This window comes from Eretmochelys imbricata, chromosome 26 (genome assembly GCF_965152235.1).
Source record: "Eretmochelys imbricata isolate rEreImb1 chromosome 26, rEreImb1.hap1, whole genome shotgun sequence".
Taxonomy (NCBI): domain Eukaryota; kingdom Metazoa; phylum Chordata; order Testudines; family Cheloniidae; genus Eretmochelys; species Eretmochelys imbricata.
This window is the reverse complement of record NC_135597.1, coordinates 1359727-1372995: the sequence shown is the minus strand read 5'-3', so window position 1 is coordinate 1372995 and position 13269 is coordinate 1359727. Positions and strand designations below refer to the sequence as shown.

Here is a 13269-nt window from a genome sequence, read left to right as displayed (position 1 = left end):
GGTGTGGACACAGAGCAGATTGAAGAGAGAGTCAGTCAAGCATGCCAAACGCCAAGATGGCAGTTTTATAATGCATTCAGAAATGGAGAGGAAGCCATGGTTGGTGATTGAAACGGGAGGATAGATAGGAAGGAACAGTTTAGGCAGATAGTGAAGGGTGATGTATGACAGGGGGAATATTAATAAATATAGTTAGTGAAGATTTTTTCTTCTCTAGGTTCTCAACGAACATTTATGCAAATCATGGTTCCATGGTCAATGACATCAAATCAAAATGGAAATCGGGTACTAGTGCTTATAATTAAGAAATTTAATTATTAAAAAACTATGGACTGGAATATAATAATTTTGCTTAGCTGAAGGTACAACTAGAAATCCTTCCATGCACAAATTCTTGTGGCTTTTATAATTTCTGTGTACCATCATGAAATATTGTACAGTCAACCATCTTGATATACTAAGCTAGATATGGCCAAGTGCTTGAGCATTTAAACCTTTAGATTTAAAGGGGAGCTGCAAATCTCTTGAACAACATTTTTTTTAAAGTTTCAGATTCCAAAATCTTACAGGTATCGGCTTGAAATGTACTGGCAGTCTTAGTCTTGTCAAATGCAAAGTAATGCTCAATGAACGAATCATTTAAACTATTTGCATGTATTGAAGTGTTTTAAATTAATGTAATGTCTCAGGAGAAAGATCCCCGTGGTTCATTGTGAATACCTCATTGAAATCATTTGCTCAGAGCGCAGCTCCAGTCAAAAAAACAAATAAAGTGTATATAAATAATGGGATAGAAATAATGCTGAAACTATTAGCCAGTTACACAAACTGATATCACACTCTCTCCTGGAATATTGTATTCAGTTCTAGACACCTTGTCTCTGAAAAATGTTACAGAAATAGAAGAGGTCCAGAGTTGGGCAACAAAACAATTCGATACATGGGAAAATTTCTGTATGAGGAGAGATTAGGAGAGTTCAGTTGAGAAGGAAGATGAACAAGAGGGGACGTGATGATGATATGTATAAAATAAGAGTAAGCACAATGAAATATTCAGTGGAAATGAAAGGCAACGTATGTGTGACTGCTAAAAGGAAACAAAAGTCTTGTTGGATAACATAATTTTTATAAGGGATATAAACCCTCCTTATTCAGGGTATAATCCAAACACTAATGAAAGGGGGCTAGGAATAAACTTAATTTATGAGCAGGTTATTCCATAATGGTCCACTATACTTCTTGTACCTGCCTTTGACATATCTGGTACAGGCTATTACTGGAGATAGGATAATAGACTAGACTACAACTGGTCTGAACCGTTATGGCAATTCTTATGTAAATAATTTGCACATAATGTACTTGTCTTTTAAAATCTAATAATTTTTATTGATGAGTGTATTTAATTATTTTTAAATGGTTTTACAGTCACTTTTGTGATAACTGTACATCATGATATTATGAACCCTGGTGGGTTTGTGCTCACTTGCACAATCAGTATAATTATTTGGCTTCCATGAAAATAACTTTCTATGCTGTATCACTTTGTATGGAAATCATATTGCCACATACAATATTCCTGTAAATTATATAGTGTACACTGATATATGACTTTGTCCCCTGTGGTAATTGGAACAGGATTTCACACAGCTTATTGATTGTAACTACATTTTCTCCTCCTCCTTAGCTGTGGTTGCTTATAGACAAGGAACTTTTAAAAGGAACATATGATTCAGTTTAAGAAATCAAAGATTGAGTCACTCTGCACTGCATAGAGCTTTGGAAGAGCACAACACAATACATTTTGGTAGATGTCAAGAGGGGCCAACCCTAGTCTGGCGTGTTTTAATCTCAATTTGTCTATTTCTCTTGAGAAACACTTGCAGTGTACTTCTTCATCGAGCACTTTAAATTTATGTTCATGTTTAGTAAATGCAGAATTATTGAGCCAGTTAAAATACTGTGTTAGTAAATCCCTTTTTCTCTGTCATTCTGGATGCATTAGAATCAGGTGTCCTATGTTATTACAATAGAAGAGAGGTCATATACCCTTCTCCTGAAGCAACAGTAAGTTATTGACTTTCTTCCTCACCCTTTGGCTGGGTACTGTGTGATCTGTTACTATAAATGTTTCTAATAAATCCTGTCAGGTATTGGATGACTTGTTTTTAACTTCCCTTTGTGTTCCAGTCTTTAGTTATTATTCTTTGTCTGTAAGAGCCCAAACTTATACTTCTCCATCTTGTTGCTTTAGCCTGTTATTCTTATTAGTATGCACTGACAATTGATGAATCTAAGATTCTTCAGTAGGAAATACTCTCACAGATCCTTGAGTTTCAAGACTTAAGGAGAAGATTGAGAAGCTGACTGGCAAACAAGAAAAGAACTTGGAATCCTCAAAAGGGTTTGTAGCTGTGTACCTTGAAGGCTGAACATTACTGTCACCCCATGTAACTCAACAATTTTCCAATCGGAAAGAAAACATAAAACATTAAATTATCACTCAAGAAACTGAACTAAAGGGTGGAAAAAATCATTGCAGCATGCTGAAATAAGTGTGAGTGCTCTTTAATTTTTCGGGAATGTATAATACTTATTTTGGAATTCAAACTTTTTTCTTTTCTTTTTTTTTTAATAGAGTTTTTTTACCCAATAATTTCAGGGTGTATACTTACAGGCAAGAGGGGTCTGTTCATTCTGATTTCCCACATATTAAGGTAAGATTTATTTACTGTGTCTTGCAGGTTTTGCTTTTTCAAAATAGACTCGCTGTTAGAAATACTCTCTGGGGATTTTACTTGTATTTTTAAGTATTAAAATGACTCTCCTGTTGGAAAGTACCTTAGACTTTTCTTATTTATTGCTAATCCTGGTATGAGCTTCTTCAACGAAAGGTGCAAATATCCATTAGAATTACTAAGATTATTATTTTCAAATTTAGAACTGTATTAAATGAACAGCCTTATCAAGAAAGTATCTGTGGTAAAGGCACTATAACAGAGTTTTAGAGTGGGATTTTCTAAAGATGTTGGCGTTGACCTAACTTTGTTCCCATTAAAGTTAGTTGGAGTGGAGTTATGCCAATGCTGTGAACATTTTTGAAACTCAAAAAATCAATAGCATAATTGTGAAGATCTCAATTGTATGTAATATCAAAAGAAAAACATAGATGTAAAAGAAATATGGGTTTCTTACAATCCTGAGCATTTCACTATAGATAACATTGGCTTATTATCCATAAACTCAGGTTTCAGAGTAACAGCCGTGTTAGTCTGTATTCGCAAAAAGAAAAGGAGTACTTGTGGCACCTTAGAGACTAACCAATTTATTTGAGCATGAGCTTTCGTGAGCTACAGCTCACTTCATCAGATGCATACCGTGGAAACTGCAGCAGACTTTATATATATACACAGAGAATATTCTCTGTGTATATATAAAGTCTGCTGCAGTTTCCACGGTATGCATCTGATGAAGTGAGCTGTAGCTCACGAAAGCTCATGCTCAAATAAATTGGTTAGTCTCTAAGGTGCCACAAGTACTCCTTTTCTTTATCCATAAACTGTTCTCCCCAGATCCCCAAAGTAGGATTTAATCTGCAGTTAATGGCAATGGCAGATGCTAGTTTCAGAAGAGCAATGCACCCTAACGTTTTCTCTTTAATGTTATCGACAGGCTAGCAGTACCTTCTCAAAGTACTTGCTCATAGAACTGGAATATTGGAGAGGAAGGGTGGTCCAATGATGAGGGCTCTAGTCTAGGACTTGGCAGACCTAGTTTCAAGTCTCTCCTCAGCACAGGCTTCATGTGTGGCTTTGAGCAGGTTACTTAGTCTCTCTGTGCCTCAATTCTCCATCTGTAAAATGAGGATAATAGAACTTCCTTACCTCACATGAGTGTAGGGTGATCAGATAGCTAGTGTGAAAAATCAGGATGGGGTGGGGGATAATAGGCACCTATATAAGGGAAAGCCCCGAATATCGGGACTGTCCCTATAAAGTCGGTACATCTGGTCACCCTACATGAGTGCCACGAAGATAAATACATTGAGGTGCTCAGATACTATGGTGATGGAGGCCATATAAGTACCTAAGATAAATAGAGAATAGTTCCCGAAGAGTGCAGTTCAGTAGAGCAGTGGTCCCCAACCTTTCTTGGGGCACCATGTTGGAGACCCCTGCAGTAGAGGGAACAGTACTGGGTTTACAGTGGCACCCTGGCATCAGGCTCACATTCAGAAGGGGCCCTGGTGCCTGGACTGTGGCCTTGCCCCTGACTCTGTTTGTGCTCCGCCCCTAGGCTCCACTCCCACTCAGCCTCTTCCCCCGCAAGACCCCTCCCACCGCTTGTTCTTCTCTGCCCCACCCCTAACCACTGCTTGTTCCTCTCTGCCCCCCCTCTTTTCTGCTCCCTCCCCTCTCTGTTTGAGGGGTGGGCGGGGCCTTGAGGGAAGATGCAGAGCAGGGGCACGGCCTCGGAGCAGAGCATGGGCTGAGTGCGGTGTGGGGTCCACAAAAGTTAATTTAGCCCTGAGAGGTGTACAAAGACAGAAAAGTTGATCATTCAGAGTTTTCCAATTCACTCGTATCTACTCACATTTATAGACTGTGGTCCCCTTGTCCCCATATACTTTGAATCTTTTCATTGGGAGCATGTCCTTTAAAATTAGGGTGACAGCACAACCTAAATAATTATCGATGTGCACTTCCTCAACATGTCAATACTGAAATGATTTCCAGCTCTTGGCTGGTGAACTCCCCTTACTGATGAGTAAGCCATTAATTTTTCTTTAATTAATTTTTCTAGCGTGATTGTTTCTACAAAGGATATATTGCAGGTTTTCCAAATTCAGTTGTGACACTCAGCACCTGTTCTGGACTTAGGTAATAACATCACTTTTATTTAAATACAGAAATTAAATAATTCAGAAGGTGTTTTTGCATTTACAGTATCTGTTGCCTTTCAGACTGACTGTGGTTTCATTCAAACTATGTTATAGCTTCACATAATTTTGGCTTTTTCAGAGGGATACTGCAGTTAAAGAATGTCAGCTATGGAATTGAACCTTTGGACTCTACACCTGGATTTCAGCATCTCGTTTATCAAATATGGAATGAAAACATCGAGAGTCTGCTTTTTGTAGAAAATGATTCTGTTATATGGAGTGAAGGGATGACACGGAAGCTGGATACAGGAATAAAAGTAGGTGCTCTCTGGTTTGTTTACTTTGCTGAGAAAATGTTTCATAGGTTAGTATCTGATCTACTTTACAATCTCTACCCTCAGTATTTTTAGCCAAATTCTTTTCTCAGTTACACTTGTACATCCTCAATAAAGTGTGTGGGGTTGCGAGGATGTTACCGAGGGCAGAATTTGTCAGTTTGTGTTTTGTCTGAAAGACAAGGCAAAGCTATTACACGGTGGTAATTTTGGTTTATTCAGTATGTCTGATACTTAGACATTGGACAACTCAGTTGTGGTAAGAACAGTCTTTTGCCTCTTCTGGTTGGGCATTGTGGTAACACACATTATCTTCCTGGACCGTGGATTGAAGCACGGGGCTGCTCCACGGCAAGAAGAAGCCATTACTTTATTAGGAAAGAATGTAGCTGGGAAGCAGTGATTCTTGGATGCTTGTGGGAATGTGATCCAGTGCCCTGAACTGGTTTGAGAGATCATGATGTCCTATGTCACCACCTTGCTCAGAGATGTAATATTACTAAAGGGGACATTCCCATCTCGATGGGGAGGGCTTTTGGCACACAAGCCCAATAACAACCAGTGGGACAGCACTCCTAATTTTTCCTTTGGGTGGGGGGACCAGTCCTTTAGACTCCTAAATATCCTTCCTGGATCCTCACTCTGTTCAGCACCTGACACAGCTCTGGGCACCTGAAAATTGGTAGTTCTAGATGTAAAGTGTGAGTCTAAGTACACATACATATGTAGACAGTCTCCTTTGATATTTTTGGATCTCTGCCTCCCACTTTCACTTCTCAACATCAATGCCCCTACACGACTGGTTAGGAGAAGGGTTTTCAGCCATGCCCTCAGAGAACAATATAGCTTTATCTCTTCAGACTTTGTGCTGATCCAAATTACTAGGTCAAATTGGGAACTAAGGTGAGAAATTAAATGGTGGTGGTGCCAGTGACTTGCCAGTGCAGTATGCATGGCAGGACACCTAACTATCCCACCAGAGAGAGAGTTTTGGTGGCATTCAAAGGTCAAAATATGGATCGAGGGCAGATGGGATGTGTAGATTCCGCACAGATGTTTAGAGTTTGCAGTCTTGACCTCACATAATTTTTCCTTTGGGCAGGGGGGACCAGTTCAAGTAATCTTTGACTGAACAAATTTGGCTCCAAAATGTCAGATTTTTCACTTTTCTAGAGTCTGTGATAGATTTTGGCTGGTCTGAACCAGCTGTACATGTTGCTTCCGCAACTTCGGTTCAGAGGTTTTGCTAATAGTGGAGAGTGAATGTCATTGTCAAAGGGATTCTCAGCTGTGAGATCACTTATTAATTTAATTTTTCCCATTACTGTTCTCCTTTTTTTAAATTCTAGTAACTAAGAGAAGTCCAACTCTGTTGATGATTTTAGAATCTTGTACATTCCTTAATTTGTGACTTCTCAGAAGTCCAGGGCTATTTCCACAGTTAGATTTAATTGTTTCTGAATAGCACTAATTTAGCTTGGCCATTCGCTCTATCTTATTTTGTGACTTCTGCTCTCTGTGTCTCATTCACACTGCTAGTAATCAGCACAAGAGATATAATGTAGAAGTAATTCCTTAATATACTTTTTTCCTTAAGTCAAAACAGAGTTTCATCAGATACTCCAGATATCTGGAAATGCATGTGATTTTGGACAAGGCTCTGGTAAGTCTAAACTAATTAATCATTTATATTTTCCTATGGTATTGTCTTAATTTTTATTGCAAAAGCTGATTCCAGCTCTAGAAACTTCCTCTCTGTCTCTACAGCACATAGTAGGAGCATACACACTTTCCAAAATGTAAATGTGGCTTCTCTCTTACCCCCACTGATGTCTTAAGCATTTTGATTAATCCTATGGCAGGTTCAAAAATTGATGCATATTTATGACTGTCTAAGGTTAATGTCCCAAGATTGCCCCCTTGCAGAGAGAGCAGGCACCTCACTTAACTCCTATATTGTTCTCTGGGCAGCCCCAGCCCTGTGGTCTGGTTCCGGGGTATAGGTACAGCCTTCTGGCTGTGCCTTTAGTGAGTCCATCCCCTTTCAGGGGATACAAAACAATCCAAACAAAGGAAAATATTTACCTGCCTCTCTTCCTTGTGTAAGGGAGAGGGAAGCAGTCTTTCAGGCAGTTTCAGTTCCCAGTCCTCAGTGCAAATAAAGGTCAGGGCCAATGTTTCCTCTGAGTTTTTCCATCCATGTGTGGAATAAATTTTGTTATGTGAAGCAAGGTATGTGGGAATGTGCGCCACCAGTAGAAACAAAAACCCTAGATATAATATATATTTTTTAAAAGTTACCATAGGGATAATTACTCCAGCCAGGACAGGTTAGGCATTTTAGAACTCACCACTCAAAGAATTAAATGTAAGTGTAAGAGAGAAATAAAAAATTATGAAATGCATAGACCAGTCAAAAACTAAAATAACACACTTTGAAAGAATAAAATTACAGAGAATATATGTGCATTGCAGGAAGTACCAAGAAGTAACAACAACAATCATACAAGTATGTGTTGGGAGGGGAGTGTGAAAGACTGTGTGTGTGTGAGAGAGAGAGACACACACACACACACACAGAGACTGTGTGTGCGCTGGCTGCTGGGGAAGTTTCTGAGAGACACCATGCACTGTGTCTTTAAGGCACTCACTGAAAGGTCTCCTGGCCCTGACTTCCCTCCCCCACTCTGCGGAGATGGACATGGGCAGGAGAGAGACAGAGATAGAAATTGTGTGAGCTGTCTGCTGGAGAAGTCTCAGAGACCATGTGCTGTCCCTTTAAGGCACACTCACTCACCCGGAAAGCTAGTTCAGACCTCCAACCACAGCAGCTCTCTCCTGCTTCAGTCCTGGGCCCTGTCCCCTCTCCCCGGCTCTGTGGAGATGGGGGAAAGAGGGCAGGGACACCCTGACATCAACACCCTCTCCTTTCTCCCCCCCACTTTGCACAGCTGGCAGGAGGGTCATGGGAGCAGCTGCAGGAGCAATGTGGATGCAAAGTAACAGGGAGGAGGGGCACCTGAACATATGCTGCTGGATGTGCACGGCACTTGAATCACTCCTGGGTGGCTGCCCAACCATGTAGCTTAGAGGGAACACAAGTCAGGGCTTAATCCTGGTGGGATTTCAACAAGGAAAATCAGCCCAACCTGTCTCCTTTCTCAGTGGGCTTAGGCAGGTAGCATTCACAAACTATAGGTCAGTTAGTGACACAGGGCCTCCAGTCTGGGTGCCTGAGCCAGGGTCTACTTGCTTCTGAGTGCCACTGCAACTGCAAGGAGTTCCTCTCTTTCAAGGGCTTGTCTCCAGGCCTGACCAGCCTCACAGGTGCAACCGGCTGGGGTTGATGATGACCACAGGAGTTCCTTAACACTTGCTTGGCTTGTGGCCGGGTGTGTATGTCATCTCCTCCACCACAATGCCGCAGTACTTTTAACCCCAGCAACAAACTTTTAATGGCATCGCCATGCTTTAGAGAACAATTGTGTAGTTCCCGTTTTAGAAGTTAAATATTACTGTGATGGGTTTCTTTGGTGTTTTCCCCCCTATGAGGATGAAACACCACAACAGAGGCTCAAACTCTGTGAATACCCCAAATTAAAAAAAAAAAAAAATCTGTAAGAGGACCAAAAAATACCACCATGGCTAAACAACAGAGTAAGAGATGCCAGGTCACCGGGGCCATTGCTTCTCCCCACTTCTAAAGCATGTGCTGCCATACCCAGTGTTTTCAAGGAGATTTCTTTCTTTAAACAGAGGTTATCAAGCAAACAGAAAATAGTCTTAACTCCATCCTTGGCCCCAGGCTTCAGGGCCACCCTTCCCAGGGGTCTCTGGCACTCCAGCTCCTGGTAGCCTCCCAGCCTCAGTCAGCTCTGCTCCTCTTGAGGAGCAGCAGCTGCAGGGCTGCTTCTCTGAGCCTCTGACCTCTCCCACTCCAGTGTGGCTTTTCCTCCCCAGGGCTCAGCCTGTTTCAGTCCTTCCTCCTTCCAGGTGCCTATTAGCATAGCAGCCCTTTACAGGCCAAGGTGTAGCCCAGCCCTCTTTAACTAGCTGGATTGGGCTCACCGGCTGAAGTCCAGGGGAGCTGGGGGGCTCAGTCTATCCACAGAGACAGGCAGTTACAGACAAAAAGTCATCTTTCAAAAACCAGAAATCAAATCCTACAGAGGAAAATAGAAGAGAACATAAACTCTGGCAGGTCAAGTGTAAAAATATAATTAGCAGGCCAAAAAAGAATTTGAAGAGCAACTAGCAAAAGACAGAGAAACTAACAGCAATTTTTTTTCAAGTACATCAGAAGCAGGAAGCCTGCTCAGTAATCCGTGGGGCCACTGGATGATTGAGGTGCTAACGGAGCACTCAAGGAAGACAAGGCCCGTGCAGAGAAGCTAAATCGATTCTTTACATCGGTCTTCACCGCAGAGGATGTGAGGGAGATTCCCACATCTGAGCCATTCCTTTTAGGGGACCAATAGAGGAGGTTTGGGAACAAATTGATAAATTAAACAGTAATAAGTCACCAGGGCCAGATGATATTCACCCAAGAGTTTTGAAGGAACTCATATATGAAATTGCAGAACTACTAAGTGTGGTATGTAACCTATTGTTTAAATCTGCTTCTGTACCAGATGACTCACAGATAGGCTTACTGGCCTGTAATTGCCTAACTTCAGTATGAGGCAAACTGGCTGAAAGTATTGTTAAGAACAGAATTATTAGACACATAGATGAACACAATACGTTGGGGAAGAGTCAACACTGCTTTTGTAAAGGGAAATCATGCCTCATCAATCTATCAGAATTTTTTGAGGGAGTCAAAATGCATGTGGACATGGGTGATCCAGATTTCAGAAAGTCTTTGACAAGGTCTCTCACCAAAGGCTCTTAAGCAAAGTAGGCAGTGATGGGATAAGAGGGTCCTCTCATGGATCAGTAACTGGTTAAAAGATAGAAAACATAGGTAGGAACAAATGGTCAGTTTTCACAGTTGAGAGAGGTAAATAGTACGCTCCTCCAAGGATCTGTGCTGGGAACAGTGCTGTTCGGCATATTTATAAATGGTCTGGAAAAAGGGGTAAATAGTGAGGTGGCAAAGTTTGCAGACTATATTAAATTACTCAAGATAGTTAAGTCCAAAGCTGACTGTGAAGAGTTACAAATGGATCTCTCAAAACTGGGAGGCTGGGCAACAAAATGGCAGAAGATATTCAGTGCTGATAAATACAAAGTAATGCACATTGGAAAACATAATCCCAACTACACATACAATATGATGGCATCTAAATTAGCTGTTATCACTCAAGAAAGAGAACTTGGAGTCCTTGTGGATAGTGGTCTGATAACATCTGCTCAATGTGCAGCAGCAGTCAAAAAAGCTAACAGAATGTTAGGAAACATTAGAAAAGGGACAATAAGACAGAAAAAATCATAATGCCATTATATAAATCCATGGTATGCCCACACCTGTAATACTGTGTGCAGTTCTGCTCGCCCTGTCTCAAAAAAGATATATTAGAATTGGGAAAAGTACAGAGAAGGGCAACAAAAATGATTAGGGGTATGGAACAGCTTCCATATGCGAGAGATTAAAAAGACTGGAACTCTTCAGCTTGGAAAAGAGAAAACTGAGGGGAGATATAATAGAGATCAATAAAATCATGAATGATCTGGAGAAAGTGAATAAAGAAGTGTTATTTACTCCTTCCATAACACAAGAACACAGGGTCACCCAATGAAATGATTAGGCAGTCTATTTAAAACAAATGTAAAGAAGTACTTCACACAATGCACAGTTAATTTGTGGAACTCATTGTGAAGGGATGTTGTGAAGGCCAAAAATATAACTTGGTAAAAAAAAAAAATTAGGTAAGTTCCTGGAGGATAGGTCCATCAATTAGTCCAGATGGTCACTGACACAACCCCATGCTCCGGATGTCCATAAACCTCTGATTGCCAGAAGCTGGGACTGGATGACAGGGGATGGATCACTCGATAAATTGCTCTGTTCTGTTCATTCCCTCTGAAGCATCTGGCACCGGTCACTGTTGAAATACAAGATAATGGACTAGCTGGACCATTGGCCTGACACATTATGACCATTCTCATGTTCTTATGATGGCTGCTTTGTCCATTCTACCAAATGATCTGGGAGGATATGACATGAAGAAAAACAGATAAAGTTTCTCTGAGAACTGGGAGAGAATATTTTAAGGCAGGTACCACAATCTGGAAATGGCACAAATAGAAAGAACTCATTTGGACACTGCATCAGTTCCTAAGGGAAATGTTACATTCAAAGAAACATTGCACAGCAGTGATATGTTGTTGTAATCTAAAAAGTTGTGTTATTTTTCAGTATGACTATATGGGCTCAGACAAGGATGTTGTAACGGAGAAAATAGTCCAGCTTATTGGCTTTGTCAATAGTGTAAGTTACTGTCTTTTTCTGTTCAATATTCATATGGGAAATGTGGCTGTTCTGAGTCATTTTGCTGGTAGTCATAGCCTAGCAGGTAGAGCAGGGGGCTGGGATCAGGACTCCTGGGTTCTATTCCTGGTTCTGTCACCGACCTGCTGTGTGACTTTGCTAAGTCACCTCACATTTCTGTGTCTTTTTCTTCTGTAAATTCGATATAATACTTATCTGTGTCCTACATCACAAGGGTTATGTGAGACTTATAATGCTTTGAGAACCTTGGATGAAAGATGCAGTAGGAGAAGAAAATATTATTACCTCATGAAGTCCAAATATTTTATAGATGATATTATTCTCTGGTGATTATTTAATACCAGTTTTCACCCTCAGGATACTCAGTCTGCAGCAATTAGATTAAAAACCATTTTATATTCCTCATCACCAGGATTAGCTCATTCACCCCTGAGAGACATCAGAGACGCCAGGTACTCTGAGCCATCTGAAAATAAAGGGACCTGCAATGTGTCCCCCTTTAGAATTTTTTTGTTGTAAAATTACTCTGACTACCTTCATTGTGGGCACTTGTTACTGTTGTTATGATATCCATGAATCTTTTTCTGTCTTAAACTTCCTTAGGTTATGTTTGTAGTGTATACAGTATTGGTAGTATGATGAGCCTCAATCTTGGCACGAGGATTCCCCAGATGGGCAATTTTCCAAACTCGACTTTTTACGTGGGTTAGCAGTGCAATTTAAAGTGTATAGGGTGATCTGGGGTTGAACTCAGACTGCTAACCTCAGTTGAAAGCCAAATTGCTGTGTCTGCATTGGTATTTTAGCCTGAGTTAACTAACCCGAGTTAAGAATGCACCTGTTGTTGTTTTTTTTTCAGTGTAGACATAATCTTAGTTATTTTAAGTTAACTTGGTCATAAGAAGAACTGTATGCATCATTGTAACTGTGTTGGTCCCAGGATATTAGAGAGACAAGGTGGGTGAGGTAATATCCTTTATTGGACCAGCTTCTGTTGGTGAGAGAGACAAGCTTCTTGAGCTCACACAGAATTGAAGAAAAGCTCTTTGTAAGCTTGAAAGCTTGTCTCTCTCACCAGCAGAAGTTGGTCCAATAAAAGATATTACCTCACTCACCTTGTCTCTCTAATAAAAAGAACTGACAGTTGTGATGCACTAACTGAGAATTTATTTTGATTGACTAGGTTGAAAAGGATTGATATGGACTAAGATGTTGGATTTTAGGATCTTTCAGTACTGTGTTTTCCTTAACATAGATGACAACATTTTATTGTGGGGACATCTGTGGCTATACACTCTGTGACAGTCCAATCCATAGTTTGTTACACTCATGGCCATTGCTTATAGATCTTCCAGTACTACAGTGCATATAATGTAACTGATCTTGTATTTCCTCTGTTACATTTTCAGATGTTTACCTCTCTTAATATGACAATTGTGCTGTCTTCATTGGAGTTCTGGGCAGATAGTAACAAAATTCCTATAACAGGGGAAGCTGATGAATTATTACAAAGGTTTTTACAGTGGAAAAATATCCATCTTATTCTACGGCCACATGACATAGCATATTTATTTGTGTAAGAAGAACATTACTTTATTATTAAA

General features: G+C 40.5%; 1 protein-coding gene across 1 annotated transcript in view; it reads left to right on the top strand.

Annotated features, from left to right (window-relative positions):
- The first annotated feature begins 243 nt into the window (after positions 1-243).
- Positions 244-13269, top strand: part of LOC144257551 (disintegrin and metalloproteinase domain-containing protein 18-like) — a 28590-nt gene continuing 15564 nt past the window's right edge. Inside the window, exons 1-6 of the mRNA XM_077805533.1 lie at positions 244-285; positions 2003-2064; positions 2636-2714; positions 4801-4877; positions 5019-5196; positions 6812-6877. Of these exons, the coding sequence (XP_077661659.1) occupies positions 244-285; positions 2003-2064; positions 2636-2714; positions 4801-4877; positions 5019-5196; positions 6812-6877 (504 nt within the window). The remainder of the gene's footprint in view (positions 286-2002; positions 2065-2635; positions 2715-4800; positions 4878-5018; positions 5197-6811; positions 6878-13269) is intronic.